The 23,262-nt window shown below is 48.9% G+C and overlaps 1 protein-coding gene across 3 annotated transcripts in view; it reads right to left on the bottom strand.

Annotated features, from left to right (window-relative positions):
* The window catches only part of LOC118362193 (A-kinase anchor protein 6-like), a 215,816-nt gene that overhangs the window by 160,149 nt on the left and 32,405 nt on the right, over positions 1-23,262 (bottom strand). For all 3 annotated transcript variants that reach the window (XM_052486435.1, XM_052486436.1, XM_052486437.1), the window contains exons 3-4: positions 19,977-20,228; positions 10,508-12,187 (exon numbers count right to left, since the gene is read on the bottom strand). In XM_052486435.1, coding sequence (XP_052342395.1) covers positions 10,508-12,187; positions 19,977-20,228 — 1,932 coding nt within the window. The remainder of the gene's footprint in view (positions 1-10,507; positions 12,188-19,976; positions 20,229-23,262) is intronic.

Here is a 23,262-nt window from a genome sequence, read left to right as displayed (position 1 = left end):
CTCTCAGTCCCAGCCTCAACCCCAGCCCTAACTTCTCTCTCAGTCCCAGCCCTAACTTCTCTCTCAGTCCCAGCCTCAACCCCAGCCCTAACTTCTCTCTCAGTCCCAGCCCTAACTTCTCTCTCTGTCCCAGCCCTAACTTCTCTCTCAGTCCCAGCCTCAACCCCAGCCCTAACTTCTCTCTCAGTCCCAGCCTCAGTCCCAGCCTCAGCCCCAGCCCTAACTTCTCTCTCAGTCCCAGCCTCAACCCCAGCCCTAACTTCTCTCTCAGCCCCAGCCCTAACTTCTCTCTCAGTCCCAGCCTCAACCCCAGCCCTAACTTCTCTCTCAGCCCCAGCCCTAACTTCTCTCTCAGTCCCAGCCTCAACCCAGCCCTAACTTCTCTCTCAGCCCCAGCCCTAACTTCTCTCTCAGTCCCAGCCTCAACCCCAGCCCTAACTTCTCTCTCAGTCCCAGCCCTAACTTCTCTCTCAGTCCCAGCCCTAACTTCTCTCTCAGTCCCAGCCTCAACCCCAGCCCTAACTTCTCTCTCAGTCCCAGCCTCAGTCCCAGCCTCAGCCCCAGCCCTAACTTCTCTCTCAGTCCCAGCCTCAACCCCAGCCCTAACTTCTCTCTCAGTCCCAGCCCTAACTTCTCTCTCAGTCCCAGCCCTAACTTCTCTCTCAGTCCCAGCCTCAACCCCAGCCCTAACTTCTCTCTCAGGTCAGCCTCAGTCCCAGCCCTAACTTCTCTCTCAGCCCCAGTCCTAACTTCTCTCTCAGTCCCAGCCTCACCCCAGCCCTAACTTCTCTCGCAGTCCCAGCCTCAGCCCCAGCCCTAACTTCTCTCTCAGTCCCAGACTCAACCCCAGTCCCCCTAACTTCTCTCTCAGTTCCAGCCTCAGCCCCAGCCCTAACTTCTCTCTCAGCCCCAGCCTAACTTCTCTCTCAGTCCCAGCCTCAACCCCAGCCCTAACTTCTCTCTCAGTTCCAGCCTCAGCCCCAGCCCTAACTTCTCTCTCAGCCCCAGCCCTAACTTCTCTCTATGTCCCAGCCTCAGCCCCAGCCATAACTTCTCTCTCAGTCCCAGCCTCAACCCCAGCCCTAACTTCTCTCTCAGGCCCAGCCTAACTTCTCTCTCAGTCCCAGCCTCACCCCAGCCCTAACTTCTCTCTCAGCCCCAGCCCTAACTTCTCTCTCTGTCCCAGCCTCAGTCCCAGCCCTAACGTCTCTCTCTGTCCCAGCCTCAGCCCCAGCCCTAACTTCTCTCTCAGCCCCAGCCCTAACTTCTCTCTATGTCCCAGCCTCAGCCCCAGCCATAACTTCTCTCTCAGTCCCAGCCTCAACCCCAGCCCTAACTTCTCTCTCAGCCCCAGCCCTAACTTCTCTCTCAGTCCCAGCCTCAACCCCAGCCCTAACTTCTCTCTCAGTCCCAGCCTAACTTCTCTCTCAGTCCCAGCCTCAACCCCAGCCCTAACTTCTCTCTCAGTCCCAGCCTCAGCCCCAGCCCTAACTTCTCTCTCAGCCCCAGCCCTAACTTCTCTCTATGTCCCAGCCTCAGCCCCAGCCATAACTTCTCTCTCAGTCCCAGCCTCAACCCCAGCCCTAACTTCTCTCTCAGCCCCAGCCCTAACTTCTCTCTCAGTCCCAGCCTCAGCCCCAGCCCTAACTTCTCTCTCAGCCCCAGCCTTCTTCTCTCTCAGTCCCAGCCTCAACCCCAGCCCTAACTTCTCTCTCAGTTCAGCCTCAGCCCCAGCCCTAACTTCTCTCTCAGCCCCAGCCCTAACTTCTCTCTCAGTCCCAGCCTCAACCCCAGCCCTAACTTCTCTCTCAGTTCCAGCCTCAGCCCCAGCCCTAACTTCTCTCTCAGCCCCAGCCCTAACTTCTCTCTATGTCCCAGCCTCAGCCCCAGCCATAACTTCTCTCTCTCAGCCCCAGCCCTAACTTCTCTCTCAGTCCCAGCCTCAACCCCAGCCCTAACTTCTCTCTCAGTCCCAGCCCTAACTTCTCTCTCAGTCCCAGCCCTAACTTCTCTCTCAGTCCCAGTCCTAACTTCTCTCTCAGTTCCAGCCTCAGCCCCAGCCCTAACTTCTCTCTCAGCCCCAGCCCTAACTTCTCTCTATGTCCCAGCCTCAGCCCCAGCCATAACTTCTCTCTCAGTCCCAGCCTCAGCCCCAGCCCTAACTTCTCTCTCAGCCCCAGCCCTAACTTCTCTCTCAGCCCCAGCCCTAACTTCTCTCTCAGTCCCAGCCTAACTTCTCTCTCAGTCCCAGCCTCAACCCCAGCCCTAACTTCTCTCTCAGTCCCAGCCTCAACCCCAGCCCTAACTTCTCTCTCAGTTCCAGCCTCAGCTACAGCCCTAACTTCTCTCTCAGCCCCAGCCCTAACTTCTCTCTCAGTCCCAGCCTCAACCCCAGCCTAACTTTGCTCTCATTTCCAGCCTCAGCCCCAGCCCTAACTCTCTCTCTCAGCCCAGCCCTAACTTCTCTCTATGTCCCAGCCTCAGCCCCAGCCATAACTTCTCTCTCAGTCCCAGCCTCAGCCCCAGCCCTAACTTCTCTCTCAGCCCCAGCCCTAACTTCTCTCTCAGTCCCAGCCTCAACCCCAGCCCTAACTTCTCTCTCAGTTCCAGCCGTAGCCCCAGCCCTAACTTCTCTCTCAGCCCCAGCCTAACTTCTCTCTATGTCCCAGCCTCAAGCCCCAGCCCCTAACTTCTCTCTCAGTCCCAGCCTCAACCCCAGCCCTAACTTCTCTCTCAGTCCCAGCCTCAACCCCAGCCCTAACTTCTCTCTCAGTCCCAGCCTCAACCCCAGCCCTAACTTCTCTCTCAGTTCCAGCCTTAGCCCCAGCCCTAACTTCTCTCTCAGCCTCAGCCCTAACTTCTCTCTATGTCCCAGCCTCAACCCCAGCCCTAACTTCTCTCTCAGTCCCAGCCTCAACCCCAGCCCTAACTTCTCTCTCAGTCCCAGCCTCAACCCCAGCCATAACTTCTCTCTCAGTCCCAGCCTCAGCCCCAGCCTAACTTCTCTCTCAGCCCCAGCCTAACTTCTCTCTCAGTCCCAGCCTCAGCCCCAGCCCTAACTTCTCTCTCAGTTCCCAGCCTCAGCCCCAGCCCTAACTTCTCTCTCAGCCCCAGCCCTAACTTCTCTCTATGTCCCAGCCTCAGCCCCAGCCATAACTTCTCTCTCAGTCCCAGCCTCAACCCCAGCCCTAACTCTCTCTCAGTTCAGCCTCAGCCCCAGCCCTAACTTCTCTCTCAGCCCCAGCCCTAACTTCTCTCAGTCCCAGCCCCATAACTTCTCTCTCAGTCCCAGCCTCAACCCCAGCCCTAACTTCTCTCTCAGCCCCAGCCCTAACTTCTCTCTCAGTCCCAGCCTCAACCCCAGCCCTAACTTCTCTCTCAGTCCCAGCCTAACTTCTCTCTCAGTCCCAGCCTCAGCCCCCCTAACTTCTCTCTCAGTCCCAGCCTCAACCCCAGCCCTAACTTCTCTCTCAGTTCAGCCTCAGCCCCAGCCCTAACTTCTCTCTCAGCCCCAGCCCTAACTTCTCTCTCAGTCCCAGCCTCAACCCCAGCCCTAACTTCTCTCTCAGTTCCAGCCTCAGCCCCAGCCCTAACCTCTCTCTCAGCCCCAGCCCTAACTTCTCTCTATGTCCCAGCCTTAGCCCCAGCCATAACTTCTCTCTCAGTCCCAGCCTCAACCCCAGCCCTAACTTCTCTCTCAGCCCCAGCCCTAACTTCTCTCTCAGTCCCAGCCTCAACCCCAGCCCTAACTTCTCTCTCAGTCCCAGCCCTAACTTCTCTCTCAGTCCCAGCCTCAACCCCAGCCCTAACTTCTCTCTCAGTCCCAGCCTCAACCCCAGCCCTAACTTCTCTCTCAGTTCCAGCCTCAGCCCCAGCCCTAACTTCTCTCTCAGCCCCAGCCCTAACTTCTCTCTCAGTCCCAGCCTCAACCCCAGCCCTAACTTCTCTCTCAGTTCCAGCCTCAGCCCCAGCCCTAACTTCTCTCTCAGCCCCAGCCCTAACTTCTCTCTATGTCCCAGCCTCAGCCCCAGCCATAACTTCTCTCTCAGTCCCAGCCTCAACCCCAGCCCTAACTTCTCTCTCAGCCCCAGCCCTAACTTCTCTCTCAGTCCCAGCCTCAACCCCAGCCCTAACTTCTCTCTCAGTCCCAGCCTCAGCCCCAGCCCTAACTTCTCTCTATGTCCCAGCCTCAGCCCCAGCCATAACTTCTCTCTCAGTCCCAGCCTCAACCCCAGCCCTAACTTCTCTCTCAGCCCCAGCCCTAACTTCTCTCTCAGTCCCAGCCTCAACCCCAGCCCTAACTTCTCTCTCAGTCCCAGCCTCAGCCCCAGCCCTAACTTCTCTCTCAGTCCCAGCCTCAACCCCAGCCCTAACTTCTCTCTCAGCCCCAGCCCTAACTTCTCTCTCAGTCCCAGCCTCAACCCCAGCCCTAACTTCTCTCTCAGTCCCAGCCCTAACTTCTCTCTCTGTCCCAGCCCTAACTTCTCTCTCAGTCCCAGCCTCAACCCCAGCCCTAACTTCTCTCTCAGTCCCAGCCTCAGTCCCAGCCTCAGCCCCAGCCCTAACTTCTCTCTCAGTCCCAGCCTCAACCCCAGCCCTAACTTCTCTCTCAGCCCCAGCCCTAACTTCTCTCTCAGTCCCAGCCTCAACCACAGCCCTAACTTCTCTCTCAGTCCCAGCCCTAACTTCTCTCTGAGCCCCAGCCCTAACTTCTCTCTATGTCCCAGCCTCAGCCCCAGCCATAACTTCTCTCTCAGTCCCAGCCTCAACCCCAGCCCTAACTTCTCTCTCAGTCCCAGCCCTAACTTCTCTCTCAGTCCCAGCCCTAACTTCTCTCTCAGTCCCAGCCTCAGCCCCAGCCTAACTTCCCTCTCAGTCCCAGCCTCAACCCCAGCCCTAACTTCTCTCTCAGCCCCAGCCCTAACTTCTCTCTCAGTCCCAGCCTCAACCCCAGCCCTAACTTCTCTCTCAGTCCCAGCCCTAACTTCTCTCTCTGTCCCAGCCCTAACTTCTCTCTCAGTCCCAGCCTCAACCCCAGCCCTAACTTCTCTCTCAGTCCCAGCCTCAGTCCCAGCCTCAGCCCCAGCCCTAACTTCTCTCTCAGTCCCAGCCTCAACCCCAGCCCTAACTTCTCTCTCAGTCCCAGCCCTAACTTCTCTCTCAGTCCCAGCCCTAACTTCTCTCTCAGTCCCAGCCTCAACCCCAGCCCTAACTTCTCTCTCAGGTCCCAGCCTCAGTCCCAGCCCTAACTTCTCTCTCAGCCCCAGTCCTAACTTCTCTCTCAGTCCCAGCCTCAACCCCAGCCCTAACTTCTCTCTCAGTCCCAGCCTCAACCCCAGCCCTAACTTCTCTCTCAGTCCCAGCCTCAACCCCAGCCCTAACTTCTCTCTCAGTTCCAGCCTCAGCCCCAGCCCTAACTTCTCTCTCAGCCCCAGCCCTAACTTCTCTCTCAGTCCCAGCCTCAACCCCAGCCCTAACTTCTCTCTCAGTTCCAGCCTCAGCCCCAGCCCTAACTTCTCTCTCAGCCCCAGCCCTAACTTCTCTCTATGTCCCAGCCTCAGCCCCAGCCATAACTTCTCTCTCAGTCCCAGCCTCAACCCCAGCCCTAACTTCTCTCTCAGCCCCAGCCCTAACTTCTCTCTCAGTCCCAGCCTCAACCCCAGCCCTAACTTCTCTCTCAGCCTCAGCCCTAACTTCTCTCTCAGTCCCAGCCTCAACCCCAGCCCTAACTTCTCTCAGTTCCAGCCTCAGCCCCAGCCTAACTTCTCTCTCAGCCCCAGCCCTAACTTCTCTCTATGTCCCAGCCTCAGCCCCAGCCATAACTTCTCTCTCAGTCCCAGCCTCAACCCCAGCCCTAACTTCTCTCTCAGCCCCAGCCCTAACTTCTCTCTCAGTCCCAGCCTCAACCCCAGCCCTAACTTCTCTCTCAGTCCCAGCCCTAACTTCTCTCTCAGTCCCAGCCTCAACCCCAGCCCTAACTTCTCTCTCAGTTCCAGCCTCAGCCCCAGCTTCTCTCTCAGCCCCAGCCCTAACTTCTCTCTATGTCCCAGCCTCAGCCCCAGCCCTAACTTCTCTCTCAGTCCCAGCCTCAACCCCAGCCCTAACTTCTCTCTCAGCCCCAGCCCTAACTTCTCTCTCAGTCCCAGCCTCAACCCCAGCCCTAACTTCTCTCTCAGCCCCAGCCCTAACTTCTCTCTCAGTCCCAGCCTCAACCCCAGCCCTAACTTCTCTCTCAGTTCCAGCCTCAGCCCCAGCCCTAACTTCTCTCTCAGCCCCAGCCCTAACTTCTCTCTCAGTCCCAGTCTCAACCCCAGCCCTAACTTCTCTCTCAGCCCCAGCCCTAACTTCTCTCTATGTCCCAGCCTCAGCCCCAGCCATAACTTCTCTCTCAGCCCCAGCCCTAACTTCTCTCTCAGTCCCAGCCTCAACCCCAGCCCTAACTTCTCTCTCAGCCCCAGCCTAACTTCCTCTCAGTCCCAGCCCTAACTTCTCTCTCAGTCCCAGTCCTAACTTCTCTCTCAGTTCCAGCCCAGCCTCCCTTCTCTCTCAGCCCCAGCCCTAACTTCTCTCTATGTCCCAGCCTCAGCCCCAGCCATAACTTCTCTCTCAGTCCCAGCCTCAACCCCAGCCCTAACTTCTCTCTCAGCCCCAGCCCTAACTTCTCTCTCAGTCCCAGCCTCAACCCCAGCCCTAACTTCTCTCTCAGTCCCAGCCCTAACTTCTCTCTCAGTCCCAGCCTCAACCCCAGCCCTAACTTCTCTCTCAGTCCCAGCCTCAACCCCAGCCCTAACTTCTCTCTCAGTTCCAGCCTCAGCTACAGCCCTAACTTCTCTCTCAGCCCCAGCCCTAACTTCTCTCTCAGTCCCAGCCTCAACCCCAGCCCTAACTTCGCTCTCATTTCCAGCCTCAGCCCCAGCCCTAACTTCTCTCTCAGTCCCAGCCCTAACTTCTCTCTAGTCCCAGCCTCAGCCCCAGCCTAACTTCTCTCTCAGTCCCAGCCTCAACCCCAGCCCGAACTTCTCTCTCAGCCCCAGCCCTAACTTCTCTCTCAGTCCCAGCCTCAGCCCCAGCCCTAACTTCTCTCTATGTCCCAGCCTCAGCCCCAGCCATAACTTCTCTCTCAGTCCCAGCCTCAACCCCAGCCCTAACTTCTCTCTCAGCCCCAGCCCTAACTTCTCTCTCAGTCCCAGCCTCAACCCCAGCCCTAACTTCTCTCTCAGTCCCAGCCTCAGCCCCAGCCCTAACTTCTCTCTCAGTCCCAGCCTCAACCCCAGCCCTAACTTCTCTCTCAGCCCCAGCCCTAACTTCTCTCTCAGTCCCAGCCTCAACCACAGCCCTAACTTCTCTCTCAGCACAGCCCTAACTTCTCTCTCAGTCCCACTCCTAACTTCTCTCTCAGTCCCAGCCTCAGCCCCAGCCCTAACTTCTCTCTCAGTCCCAGCTTCAACCCCAGCCCTAACTTCTCTCTCAGTCCCAGCCCTAACTTCCCTCTCAGTCCCAGCCCTAACTTCTCTCTCAGTCCCAGCCCTAACTTCTCTCTCAGTCCCAGCCTCAACCCCAGCCCTAACTTCTCTCTCAGCACAGCCCTAACTTCTCTCTCAGTCCCACTCCTAACTTCTCTCTCAGTCCCAGCCTCAGCCCCAGCCCTAACTTCTCTCTCAGTCCCAGCCTCAACCCCAGCCCTAACTTCTCTCTCAGTCCCAGCCCTAACTTCTCTCTCAGTCCCAGCCCTAACTTCTCTCTCAGTCCCAGCCCTAACTTCTCTCTCAGTCCCAGCCTGGCTGCCTCTCTTTCAGCATCAGCCTCAGTATCAGCTTCCGCCTCAGCCTCAGCCTTCCATCCTGATACAGAGAGGAGAAGGAGGAGAGGATATGCTAATCCTCAGATTGTACATGAACCATGGAGATGTCTGACTGTCTTGTACATATAATCCTATGTATTCGCCAAAGTGGCAACCTTAGCATCTAACACTCAGTAATAAGCAATGGAAAGATAAAAGGTGGGTTATGCATTACAGAATAATAACAACAATCATTTGATGTCAATTCCTTTTTTTCAATGCATAAAATGAACGCATTATATATGCAACAACATGTTGCTCTATTGATATATGGGCATTGTAGACGAGACGACGTGTGAATTCTATCTTTTTTTCCCAAAGAGAAGAAAGTCATAATTTTCCGTTCCTGCCAGCAGGTGGCAATAAAACCCCACTGTGCTAATCAGGCTTTACCAACGGGAGAGAATTCACTATGTGACTCACTGACTAACAGTGGAGATAAATAGGAAGAGACCGTCTAGTCAACAGACTGAGAATGCGTCCCAAATGGCAGCCTATTCCCTATGTAGTGCACTACTTTTGACCAGGGCCCTTAATGCTCTGGTCAGAAGCATATGGGGAATAGGGAGCCATTTGAGACACACAGTATTTACATGGTAGAATAGCTACAGACCATGGGAAACTACCGACTGGACCCGACTGAAACTACAGATTACATTCAATATAACTTCAATCATAAACTGTGGAGAATGTTGATACTAAAGGATTATACAGTACTAGTTATGTTTAGGTAGGATTCACAGGCTGGCTCGTATTAAACCCTACCAACATTGACATTGTCCAGGGCTGTGGAGAAAATGGCATTCAGACATCCCTGTGATGGCAGAGACCCACTGGAGAGGATGAACAGGATACCATGGAGTCACTCAGGACCGAGGCTCATCGTGGCTGAGGTTCACTGGCTACGGAGGAGAATATAATATCTCTGAAAGGCAGCAGCCTCTATTGAGGGCCCCTCATGTGTTAAAGAATGACTCAATAGTCTCTCTCTCGCTTTTCATACTGTCTGTCTGTCTGTCTGTCTGTCTGCCTGTCTGTCTGTCTGTCTGTCTGTCTGTCTGTCTGTCTCTGTCAATTTGTCTGTCAAAAGTGAAATAAATGTTGTATTTACAGTTCAAGTACAAAAGGGAAAATAAATTGGTGTGTTTGTTCTTCACTGGTTGCCCTTTTCTTGTGGCAACAGGTCACAAATCTTGCTGCTGTGATTCCACACTGTGGTATTTCACCTAATAGATATGGGAGCTTATCAAAATTGGATTTGTTTTCGAATTCTTTGTGGGTCTGTGTAATCTGAGGGAAATATGTGTCTCTAATATGGTCGTACATTTGGCAGAAGGTTAAGAAGTGCCACCTCATTTTGTGGTCAGTGTGCACATAGCCTGTCTTCTCTTGAGAGCCAGGTCTGCCTTCGGCGGCCTTTCTCAATAGCAATGCTTACGGAGTCTGTACATACAGTAGTCAAAGGTTTCCTTACATTTTGGTTCAGTCACAGTGGTCAGGTATTCTGCCACTGTGTCTCTCTCTCTTATCTATATATATATATATATATCTATCTCTCTCTATCTCTATCTATATATATATATCTCTATATATATATATCTATCTATCTATATATATCTATATCTCTCTCTCTCTCTCTCTCTCTCTCTATCTCTCTCTCTCTCTCTCTCTCTCTCTCTCTCTCTCTCTCTCTCTCTCTCTCTCTCTCTCTCTCTCTCTCTCTCTCTCTCTCTCTCTCTCTCTCTCTCTCTCTCTCTCTCTCTCTCTCTCTCTCTCTCTCTCTCTCAGTATATTGTCCTGCAGATTTCCTGGGTCTCTTACTCTCATCAAATCATCAATTAGCTCCCAGCTCCTTCGGAGACTTGATTACATGCTCTTCATGATTTACCTAATGGTCTAATTACATCGTTGGATGGGAGACATTAGCATGAGAGGCAGGCGGGAGAAGGAAGGCACTGGTTAGTGGTTTCTACGAGGCTACTCTATGTGAGAGGAGAGAGGAGACAAGAGAGCAGCGTGATTCACGAAGCTTTTGATGTGTTGGCTGGCTTTGTTGTCAAGTTGAATTATGTTGATTATGTACATATCCGACTTTGATCAGAAGATACAGGTAGGCAGCATGCTTTCTATTTGGCAACAATTTGCTGAATGATCCTCAAAAGCAGGTTAAACCGTCTCCTCTGATGTGGAGGTATTTAAAACACTGTCCAATAACTTCAATCCTCCGTCTGACGGTGGAGGAAACCTTTCCTTGTGTGTTGTGTACTAATGTCATATTACCAGAAGCAGGGTGACAGCGATGATTGATCTGTTCATAATTCACTTCATCAATACTGCACCCGTCACTTAACAACTGACCTTTGAATATATATATATATATATATTTTTTTACATCTCAGCAATTTAGCAGATGCTCTTATCCAGAGCGTAGTGAGTGCAGACATTTTCAGACTTTTTTTCGTAGCCACACGGGTCAATATGTGTTGACATTTGAATTCATACAGACACCATCATTATGAGCGGGAAGGATTTAGAGACACTTTCTAGTTTGGGAATACATGAACGTTGGAGCCATCTACTGTCAATGTCAGGTAATAGAATAACCCATGCTTGAAACAACAGCATCGCAGTAAAACTGTGTGTGACAGAGGCTGTGGCTCTCCTTACCTCTATCTTGCCCCATATGTCTGGGTGGTTGTCGTGGTGCTGGATGTCATCCTGCAGCTGTTGGATGAGGGGTTTACACTGTGTCTCTATGTGGGGGACCATGGAAGTGGTGGTGGGCTGCAGCAGTAACCTGTTGCTGTCTCCCCTTCTGGAGCCAGTAGAGCTCCCTCTGGTCTCCCCGGAGCTCCAGCCCCTGTTGTTGTCTCTCATCCTACTCTCCCCGGAGCTCCAGGCCTCGTCCTCAGACAGTAGGTCACTGAGGGGGCCCGACTCAAGGCTCTCATCCAGGGACGGAGCCATGTCGCTGGACGAGGTGGGCGAGAAATGCCCCATCCTCACCCGGAAGGGCCTCTTGTAGGGCTGTTGGAGGTTGGGGAGGCCCAGAGTGGGGTTGGGGCTGCCCGGGCCCTCGCCCTCCCAGTCTGAGTTGACCTCAGTCAGCTCCCAGTCGTCCACATCCTGAATGGACTCGTGGTGTCCTTGGTGGCCGGGTCTCTGGGGCAGCGCCTTGGCCAGGGTCTCCAGCTTCATAGCCAGCATCTCTGTCTTCTTCAGCTGGGCGGGCAGAGCCAAGAACTCATCTGACCCAAACCACCGCTCCTCGCTGGGGTTAGGGCTAGCCTCGGCTAAGGCTTGGGCTTGGAGGTGCCGCTTGGGCCCCCGGGGCCCCTGGCGCTGGATGATCCAGTCTGCTGCTTTTTTGAGGGGACTGGAGTCCTCGCTGGAGGCCTCATCATGGGATTCGTGGTCCAAGGGTCCCCTCATGGGAGAAAGTAGGGGGCTGTTTGTGTCTCTGACTGTCTGTGGATCATCCATGTCCCTGTTGCATTCTCCAGTGCCTGAGAAGGGGATGGGGATGGGGGAGATGTCTTGGGGGAAATGGCCTCCCCGCCCTGCCTCTGAGGAGCTCCTCTGCAGGGGGATGTGAGCTCCAGCAGGGCCCCCCTGTCTCTGGTACCGTCCCGCCTCGCTCTGTCTGCTGGCCTGCAGGTTCCTGTCATTCATTGCATGCAGGCTGTTGTAGGACTGACTGGCGTTGCTGGGGTACACAGCGTCCAGCTCCAGCCAGAACTTGGAGCGATCTGGAGGGTCCAGGAGGGAGGGGGTGCTCCGGCTCAGGTCTGCCTGGAACTGAAGAGAGGAAGGCAGTGTGGATCTCCTCAGGCTGAGACTGGTCTCAGCTTCTCCCTCCAGGTACATGGGCTTCTTCGGCAGGGAGGGCTGGGTGGGGGACACCTCGTTACTCATGCTGCCCTGGAGTGGGCGCTTGGAGAGCAGAGTGCTCTCGTTCTGGGGCGTGCCACAGTGCATTGTGGTTCCTGGTGCAGGATTGTTGTCCTCTCCTCCACTACAGAGTGTGTCTTTCAGTCTCTCTATGGAGGTCCCTGGCTCCTCCTCCTCCTGCACTGGGACGACCCCTTGGTTCTGGTTCTGCTTGACCGTGATGGTCAGCAGATCCACACTCTGGATGAGCTCTGGGAAGTCTTTCTCTAGCCCGGGGTAGCTACACCGGGGATCCTGGCCCTGGCCTGGTCCCCTGGTACCCTCCTGGTCCTCACTGGGGCTGTAGTCGCTGAGCTCGTAGGCTGTGATGCCACAGTCCAGGGAGAAGTAGTCCTGACTGCACTTAATGGTCAGCTGGCCACAGTCGTCCACTTCAGTCAGAGCGTCCAGGCGAGTCTGGAGGGGGGGGGAGGGGGGGAGAAACATATAATTAACACACCACTTAAGTTAACTCAGAATATTCAAGTTACAATGCCTCAGAGGGACAATCTGCAGTTCAAAACAACAACAAACCACCAGCCTGCCACTGTTTTGGTAAACAGCTGAGGGATGGGGCTGGAGAAATGTAACCACTCCCAAATCACTAGACAAAGATATGGATACAAGGACTGACCATCCATCACATCAACATTATAGCTTTAACCATGTTTTGAAGCTATACAGTGTTTATTTAAAATTGCTTACATGATATAGTAAAACAAGCTGATAGTTTGAGTTCTGATAGGGTATGACAGTTGAACTAAGCTCATGAGGGATTTATACGTTATATTCTTCAATAATCAAAGGCTGGATAAAAGCATTTATGTATCAATCGGAGATTGCCTCTTTAAATAAACCAAAAGGGGTTGTGCTTTCCAACATAAAAAAGAGGAGCAACTCCTAAGAGTCTACATTATACTACAGTAAATCAAATTGCACATCCATGGAGTCATCAGCAGTAATTCCTGCATGGGCCACAGGGTGGTGTGCACTGCACTCTCTATGTAAAAGACACTGGATGGACAGGCTTTGACGTGTAACTTGGCCATTTTTTCTTTCTCTCAAAATGTTTCTCTCCATTTACCCGGTGTTTTATGTACACAGTGTGTGGGAGTTAGTCTCCTAAACAAAAAATGTATCAAAAGCTTAGCGTAGAGGCCAGGATATCCAGTGGACGACTGAAGAGAACAGCATGTCCCTTTGACAGGCCAGGATATCCAGTGGACGACTGAAGAGAACAGCATGTCCCTTGGACAGGCCAGGATATCCAGTGGACGACTGAAGAGAACAGCATGTCCCTTGGACAGGCCAGGATATCCAGTGGACGACTGAAGAGAACAGCATGTCCCTTGGACAGGCCAGGATATCCAGTGGACGACTGAAGAGAACAGCATGTCCCGTGGACAGGCCAGGAGATCCAGTGGACGACTGAAGAGAACAGCATGTCCCGTTGACAGGCCAGGATATCCAGTGGACGACTGAAGAGAACAGCATGTCCCTTGGACAGGCCAGGATATCCAGTGGACGACTGAAGAGAACAGCATGTCCCTTGGACAGGCCAGGATATCCAGTGGACGACTGAAGAGAACAGCATGTCCCTTGGACAGGCCAGGATATCCAGTGGACGACTGAAGAGAACAGCATGTCCCGTGGACAGGCCAGGATATCCAGTGGACGACTGAAGAGAACAGCATGTCCCTTGGACAGGCCAGGATATCCAGTGGACGACTGAAGAGAACAGCATGTCCCGTTGACAGGCCAGGATATCCAGTGGACGACTGAAGAGAACAGCATGTCCCTTGGACAGGCCAGGATATCCAGTGGACGACTGAAGAGAACAGCATGTCCCTTGGACAGGCCAGGATATCCAGTGGACGACTGAAGAGAACAGCATGTCCCGTTGACAGGCCAGGATATCCAGTGGACGACTGAAGAGAACAGCATGTCCCTTGGACAGGCCAGGATATCCAGTGGACGACTGAAGAGAACAGCATGTCCCGTGGACAGGCCAGGAGATCCAGTGGACGACTGAAGAGAACAGCATGTCCCTTGGACAGGCCAGGAGATCCAGTGGACGACTGAAGAGAACAGCATGTCCCGTGGACAGGCCAGGAGATCCAGTGAAAACACACATCCTTTAATTGTTCTCTCTGTGCAATCATATCATTTAATAAGGCCTGCTCAGACACGGAACCTTAGCGGAACCTGCTTTGACTTCTGACACTTTACTTCCCTTCCGTTTGGCATATAATTGAATAAACAAAAAAAGAAGACAGTACACTAGGAAACAAAGAGACATTCTATAAAGGATGATATTAAAACACTTTGGAGCAGCTTAGATAAAATTTTAGGCAAAGAGACGAACACAGCTCATTCATCAGGAAACCCTCTGATATTGCCAACTACTTGAATGACTTTTTCCATTGGCAAGATTAGAACATTTAGACATGACATGCCCAAAACAAGCTCAACCTTCATAACCATGCATACTTGACCAAATTATGAAAGACAAGCTTTGTAATGTTTTATTCTGTAAAGTGAGTGGGGACGAGGCAAAAACATGTATTGTTGTTTATCAATAATGACAAACCACCTGGGCCCTCATTTATCAACCGTGAATTTCTGACACAATTCTTGCATAGGTGGAGATTCTAGAATGTATAAATTATTGGGATTCATCACAGATTCTACATTATATTGACCAGATACTCTAGTGGCCGCTGTAAAAATGAAAATACATTTCTTCAACAATGGAAGGCAGGTGAGAACATTCTAGCCAATGAGAGGGCAGATAGGCATGTGAACAACAGGCACAACTCTGATATAAAGTGTTTTTTCTCAAAGTTGCCAGGATGTTAAATGTCCTACTTATTTCAGTACACTCGTAAAAACCTAAGCATTACAAAACTTATATTTGATCACATAAGCCACACACACGTAGTAAATAAGCAATTATATTTTTTGTTAACCAAATTCGACACTTTCATTGACCTCCGAAGAAAAACTCCTCGCTTGGTGAAGTTAAAAAAAACGAAAAACTCCACCTGCTGGAGAAGAATGATTTTGGGCCCGGTTATCCCTCGCTTCGCCTCTTCCTCTATTGATTTAGCAAACTGTCGCAAGTAACTGAGTGTACAAAACATTAAGGACACCTTCTTAATATTGAGTTGCACCCCCCTCGCCCTCAGAACAGCCTCAACTGATCAGGGCCATGGACTCTACAAGACGTCCAAAGCGTTCCACAGGGATGCTGGCCCATGTTGACTCCAATGCTTCCCACAGTTGTGTCAAGTTGGCTGGACGTCATTTGGGTGGTGGATCGTTCTTGATACACACAGGAAACTGTTTAGCGTGAGAAAGTTTGCAGTTCTTGACACAACCGGTGCAGAGCACCAAGTACCATACCCTGTTCAAAAGCACTTCAATCTTTGTCTTACCCATTCAGCCTCTGTATGCCACACATACACAATCCATGTGTCAATTGTCTCCCGTATTGAAAAATCCTCCTTTAACCCGTCTCCTCCCATTCATCTACACTGATTGAAGTGGATTTATCAAGTGACATCAATAAAGGATCTTAGCCTTCACCTGGATTTGTATACTCAGAGTACAAATGTTTTCGATGACAAATCAGAGCCATATTATATTTGTGCGGCCATGAACGAGTGCTACAACCTCGCTTGGAAAACGCCCTCCATTCACCTTTTATGGTAGTAGAAACATCCTCATTTGCTGTATGATTTGAAGATGTTGGAACTGGGCCATGATAGTAAAAACAAAAGAAAATGGCAAATGTGATCATATATCTGTTGAGGTGTGGATAGAATGACGCAGTGACTTTTCCAAACTAAAAAATGCGAGGGCCAAAACACTGACCGCGCAATTTCAAACAATTCAAAAGTAAATGCTTTCTATCTCCTGCCTTGGTGTGAACTCTGACATGAAATAGGATATGATGTCGGCGCTCCTAATCCTATTGCACAGCAATACTGTAGCCTACCCATACAGTCAAGCATGCTTGGCCATTGAATGAGAGATTGATAAATGGTAGCCTACTATTTGTTGTGTAGCGGGAATCATTTAAAGTTATGTCAGAAAAGGAGCTACATGTAATATGATTATGATTTAGGCCTTATATAATAAAAGTAAAATAAATAGACGACATACCGCAAGGCGATCTCTTTACCAATGGCAAATGCATCTGTTTTATCATTAGGCCCCCGTTTTAATGTTTTTATTAGTTTACCATTATTATAATTCCAGTGGTGTTAAGACAACTTCTACTTTTACTTGACTACATTCCTAAAGAAAAGAATGTACTTTTTACTCCATACATTTTCCCTGACACCCAAAACCACTCGTTACATTTTTAATGCTTAGCAGGAAAGGAAAATGGTCCAACTCACGCACGTATCAATTGAATATGCCTGGTCATCTCTACTGCCACTGATCTGGTGGACTCACTAAACACAAATGCTTCGTATGTAAATAATGTTGGAGTGTTGGAGTGTGCCCCTGGCTATCGGTAAAAAAAAATATATATGAAAATTGTGCCTTCTTGTTTGCTTAATATAAGGAATTTCAAATGATTTATACATTTACTTTTGATACTTACGTATATTTAAAGCCAAATACTTTGACTTTTACTCAAGTAAAGGGTCAATTTTAGGGTTAATTTTACTTTTACTTGAGTCATTTTCTATTAAGGTATTTTTACTTTTACTCAAATATGACAATTGGGTACTTTTTCCACCACTGTATAATTCCCGTGCATTAAAAATCTCCCAAATCCAGATAGCTGATGTTCTCAAAGAGCTGCAAAATCTGGACCCCTACAAATCAGCCGGGCTAGACAATCTGGACCCTCTCTTTCTAAAATGATCTGCCGAAATTGTTGCAACCTATTACTAGCCTGTTCAACCTCTCTTTCGTATCATCTGAGATCCCCAAAAATTTGAATGCTGCCGCGGTCATCCCCCTCTTCAAGGGGGTGACACTCTAGACCCAAACTGCTACAGACCTACATCCATCCTGCCCTGCCTTTCTAAAGTCTTCGAAAGCCAAGTAAACAAACAGATCACCGACCATTTCGAATCTCCGCTATGCAATCTGGCTTCTGAGCTGGTCATGGGTGCACCTCAGCCACGCTCAAGGTCCTAAACGATATCATAACTGCCATTGATAAGAGACAATTTTGTGCAGCCCTATTCATCGACCTGGCCAAGGCTTTCGACTCTGTCAATCACCACATTTTTATCGGCAGACTCAACAGCCTTGGTTTCTCAAATGACTGCCTAGCCTGGTTCACCAAATACTTCTCTGATAGAGTTCAGTGTGTCAAATTGGAGGGCCTGTTGTCCGGACATCTGGCAGTCTCTATGGGGGTGCCACAGGGTTCAATTCTCGGGCCGACTTCTCTGTATACATCAATGATGTCGTTCTTGCTGCTGGTGATTCTCTGATCCACCTCTACGCAGACGACACCATTCTGTATACCTCTGGCCCTTCTTTGGACACTGCGCTAACTAACCTCCAGACAAGCTTCAATGCCATACAGCTCTCCTTCCGTGGCCTCCAACTGCTCTTAAATGCAAGTAAAACTAAATGCATGCTCTTCAACCGATCGCTGCCCGCACCTGCCCGCCCGTCCAGCATCACTACTCTGGACGGTTCTGACTTAGAATATGTGGACAACTACAAATACCTAGGTGTCTGGTTAGACTGTAAACTCTCCTTCCAGACCCACATTAAGCATCTCCAATCCAACATTAAATCTAGAATTGGCTTTCTATTTCGCAACAAAGCATCCTTCACTCATGCTGCCAAACGAACCCTGGTAAAACTGACTATCCTACCGATCCTCGACTTCGACGATGTCATTTACAAAATAGCCTCCAACACTCTACTCAATAAATTGGATGCAGTCTATCACAGTGCCATCCGTTTTGTCACCAAAGCCCCATATACTACCCACCACTGCAACCTGTATGCTCTCGCTGGCTGGCCCTCGCTTCATACTCGTCGCCAAACTCACTGGATCCAGGCATCTACAAGTCTTAGCTAGGTAAAGCCCCGCCTTATCTCAGTTCACTGGTCACCATAGCAGCACCTACACACAGTACGCGCTCCAGCAGGTATATTTCACTGGTCACCCCCAAAGCCAATTCCTACATTGGCTGCTTTTCCTTCCAGTTTTCTGCTTCCAATGACTGGAACGAACTGCAAAAATCGCTGAAGCTAGAGACTCTTATCTCCCTCACTAACTTCAAGCACCAGCTGTCAGAGCAGCTCACAGATCATTGCACCTGTACATAGCCCATCTGTAAATAGCCCATCTGTAAATAGCCCATCCAACTACCCCATCCCCATACTGTATTTATTTATTTATTTACTTGCTACTTTGCACCCCAGTATCTCTACTTGCACATTCATCTTCTGCACATCTATCACTCCAGTGTTTAATTGCTATATCGTAATTACCTCGCCACTATGGCCTATTTTATTGCCTTTACTTCTCTTATCTTACCTCATTTGCACACACTGTATATATACTTTTTTCCCTACTGTATTATTGACTGTATGTTTGTTTATTCCATGCGTAACTCTGTGTTGTTGTTTGTTTCGCACTGCTTTGCTTTATCTTGGCCAGGTCGCAGTTGTAAATGAGAACTTGTTCTCACCTAGCCTACCTGGTTAAATAAAGGTGAAAAAAAAAAAATGTTTTTAAATTCCCCAAACGAACAATAAGCTTGAAATTTGGCTTGAAATACAGTTGATCCAGCTTTCTCGTAGTTAAGCGCACGCATGTTTTTAGATTTGCGTGGAAGATACGCATACTTTCCCATCATGTTCAACGTTTACTAATACAAACCTTTGCGGAAAACTGCCGCGCGCAAGGTTTAAAGTGTTTTTTGTGCGCATGCACGTAGATAAATGAGGCCCTTGGTACTGACAACTTGAATGGAGAATTACTGAGGATGTTACCGGACAATATTGACACTCCTATTTGCCATCTGGGTCTTTCCATTTTATTTCAGCAAGCCACACCCACCATCTTAGGTTTTTCTGAAATGGTTTCTGTTGTTAGACAGAAACAGATAAGCATTCCTGCAACATTATTTTATTGAAAGACAATTTGAACTCTAAGAAATAAAGTTCATTGATGGCACCCAACTTGGCCATTTCAATTGATAGGATGCATATAATATTCAATCCTAGAAGGTGTTTGTGCTGATGTCAAAATGAGGGGAATTGCACAAAACCAACTCATAAGCGATTGGATCATCTCTAACCAATCAGAGTATCAAAGCCAATGACGTCATTCATGATTTGTGTAACCCGTCTCTGGCCCAACCCCTCTGATTGGTTTCTGGGACCAATCAGAATGACCAGAATGTTTTCACATTCTACAAGACGTCAAGGAGGAAAGCAAATCCAGACTCATCCTGGAGAAGAAACACTAGTGGGTGTGGCTTTTGGCCAGAGTGATGTGGATGGGTAGTCAACTCACTAACTATTTCTAAGGATGCAGAAGCTTTAAAGCCCCAATGCAGATGTTTTTATCTCAATATAAAATCATTTCTGGGTAACAATTAAGTACCTTACTGTAATAGTTTTCCATAAAATTGTTTAAAAAAATAAACATAAATAGCTTTTTAGCAAAAAACTATTTCTCAAGCCATAATTTTGCGAGGACTGTCTGGGCATGCCCTGAGTGGGGAGGGACTGGGATATGTAATCTGAAAAATAAACTAGCTGTCATTGGCAGAGAGGTTTGTAACTCTTTCTTTTTTTTTTTTTACCTGCAAAAGTGATTTTGTTTTAGTTTTAGTTTTTTATTGGTCTATATTAACTTAAACCGCCGGGGGATGTCACCAGTCAAGCCAAAACTTGCAGACAAGGTGATCATTAACAACGAAGAGGAACAGAGATTTATGAACTGGATACCATACTGTACAAATGTATCTTTCAATCAATTGTTTAATTTTCCATTATCATTTTGTACAAGTGTTCTTTATGCTTATTCAATAAAAAATGTAACCCCCCCCCAAACAAAAAGCTGTTGTGTGTATTGTAGACTAGTGCATGCCAGGGTTGTGTAGCCTATATAAATCTGTCGGGTGTAGTTCAGGCTAGCTATAGTTGTGTAGAACTGTACAGTAGTAGTACATGTACAGTTGTAGCAGAGGTTGTGTGTACTATTTACCTGGTCGTGGTCCTGGGAGAAGGCCTGGAGGATGTCTGTCTGTCGGGTGTAGTTTCCGTTGGAGTCCTGGAGGCCCTGCAGCAGCCTCTCCTTCAGTACCAGGACAGAGACACGGAGCTGGTGCCACAGCAGCTGGACACAGCGGATGTCCACGATGATGTTCACAGAGTAGGACAGCAGCTTCAGGGAGAACTCGGTCTCCAGCAACGCGTGGATCTGCTCTACATGGTCCGAGATGTCCTCACAAATGTCCTACACACACACACACACACACACACACACACACACACACACACACACACACACACACACACACACACACACACACACACACACACACACACACACACACACACACACACACACACACACACACACACACACACACACACACACACGAGTTTTAAGAGAACCAGAGAGAAAGAAATCCTAACATCTCCTACAAAGACAAGTGTTTTTATATGCTCAACTACAAAATAAACTTGCAGTATAACAAAGAGTTTTCACTATGTACCACAATACGTGTTACACTTACAGATGTAATTACACAGGAATGACATCACTAATGTAACTGTTAGCTCACTCTTTTTCACGCAATACAAAACGTACACATTTCCATCAAAGTATCTATAGGCTGCCAGTGTACGCACCCTGAAGTGGACTCGGCATGTCACATAGCTTTTAGGAGAACCGGAGAGAAATCAATCCTGAGATGGGAAGTCTTTACATATATATGCTGAACGACAACAACAACAACAACACATCTCGAAATAAACTTGGAAGTTATCAGACTCAATACGGAGCAGACAAACATGTTAGGATTGTGAGTCCCACTGGCAGGACAGTAAAAGCAGAAGCAGGTGACGATTAAGTCATTTAAGTTCCATCTTTAAAATATGAGTCAAAGTCACAAGAATGGAGTATTTATATCTACACACATTGCAGAGAAAATGGATACCCTTGAGAACACATAGACAACCATGGCCTACCATTACTGATGGCACCATCCACTTCCACGGTAGCATATGACTCTTCGCCAATGCTAACCATTTCCTGGATAGAAGCAGGTGGCTCATGGTTAGTACTGACAACATGGTTGCATGGACATAGTCAGCATTCAATAGGGCGCGAATACCAAATGTACCAGTGACAGCTCGTCTGATCTGGACCTAACTGGTCAGTCTCGGCACAATGACAACTCCATGACAACTGACCCCGTCCCACCCAGCCCCTCCCTACCACAGCTGCTGGCCCAGCCTGGCCAGGACTGGACTGTCAAGCCAGACTCATACTGTACGAGAGGAGGCTGGTAGGAGGAGCTATAGGAGGACGGGCTCATTGTAATGGAACAGAGTCAAACACGTTGTTTCCGTGTGTTTGATGTGTTTGGTACCATACCCATTCATTCCATTCCAGCCATTAAAATGAGCCCGTCCTCCTATATCTCCTCCGACCAGCCTCCTCTGTACTGTATATACAGTGACAGACAGTGGATATACTGTAGCAATGATGATAGGAGAAACTGATTCAGATACTGTACTGAACACTGAAAAGTTACTGAATAAATATATTCCCTTCGGCCAATTACACACTACAGCAACACAATCATACACAATACTGCCCCATTTACTTATTACAGGCTAACGATGAATGATATTTGATATGAAACGAAGGGGAGGACTGGCAGCATGTCAGTGCAGCGACACCCAGGGTAATACTGGTCTATCTCAGGAACAGAATAATATAGTCTGTCTAAGCCTGCCTAACTCCCACCTGAGGGCACAATGCAGGCTGGGATGGGCAGGGCCATTTAATATTAAGATGCTAATTTCAGCCTTCCAACTGCCTTTCTTAAAACCTCTCCTCACCCTCAGCTCTGCTGCTGAAAATACTGCTGAGACATCTCATCTCCAAGAGAGCCACTTCCTCTTCCTCTTTCCTCTAGTTCAAGGACTAAGGTGAAGTTTCGCCAAGACAGTGATCTTGAGTCAATTTTGACATTCTCTCACTAACAGTTAAGGTTAGGATTTGGGGAGAGGAAACTCAACCTAGATGTGTACCTAAGGACAACTTCACCCCAGAGCCTTGTTCTGAGGGGTGTCAATATGGCAGCCATCTTGGATGATACTTCCTTACAGTAGTGATATTACTGATATTGAATAAATGAGTTTCTACTGCAGCACCACAGCCCACGTTTGGCCGCATCTGTTTAGGGTGGCTCTGGTTGACCTTTACCCCCTCCACTAGTCCTGGGGTGAGACTCGGGGACAGTGTTGGAATCAGCTGCTGACTCACTATGACAGATGCGTTCCTACCCAACACTTTGACAGATGCCCTCCTACCCGAACACCAGACCAGATTCCTACCAGGAAACAACTGAAAGCTGTTTACATCAGAGTGGAAGGTTATTGAGGAGATTATCATAACAGCAGTAGGTTAGGCCGCAGTAGGCTAGGCCGCTGACCGCAGTTAAATTCTTTGTGACTGTTCAAAGTGATCTCCTTTTATGCACTCTGAACATACGTTGGTAGTACCATCAGGTCCTAATGGCCTGGTGTTCATGGCTCTATTGTCCCTCTAACCACTCTTAAAATCAATGCAAAATGCAATCGAAAATCACATTTACACTTATCATCAAAACAGTATAGTGTTTTTAAGAGAGCAAGCTTTTTTTTGCGACTTTCTCAAATCATCAATAGTCTATAGTCGCATCCTGCAGCCCATATATGTGTTGATTTCTAAGACATTCTAAGACAAGGTTTGTATCATTCACAACCAAAGTTGCCAAATAACTCTAAATCTAGCATACAGGACCTGTTTCAAATGATCACTTTTACGCTCAACATAGTCATTTCATATGCGCACTCGCTCCGGAATGGGGAAAATATCCTTTCCATTTTATTAATCTAAGTTCAATAATATTCTTCTTACGATAAAATCATATCAAATAAAATAATGTCACAGGACTTATTAGCATATCTAGTCTGCTAAATGAACAAGCCTACAGCCCATGGCATGGAGCACAGCCAGATAACATATAGTAAGTAGACCAACTCATATTCTGCTCTTCTGGAATCAATTTTCTTCCTATCATAATGTCTCTTTAGACCTGCCTAGAATTAATCATGGATTGTTTTGTGATGGTGTATAATAAATTGATGAATTATACTTTTTTTAATGTAGATGCCTGGAGATGCTAAACATGTTTATGTTAATTAACGGTCAATTACCGTGAGACTGAGAGGCTTTTACATGACAATAACCAGCTGACAAAATGGAATGACCG

Source organism: Oncorhynchus keta, chromosome 29 (assembly GCF_023373465.1).
Source record: "Oncorhynchus keta strain PuntledgeMale-10-30-2019 chromosome 29, Oket_V2, whole genome shotgun sequence".
Lineage (NCBI taxonomy): Eukaryota > Metazoa > Chordata > Actinopteri > Salmoniformes > Salmonidae > Oncorhynchus > Oncorhynchus keta.
This window is presented reverse-complemented; position numbering and strand designations above follow the sequence as displayed.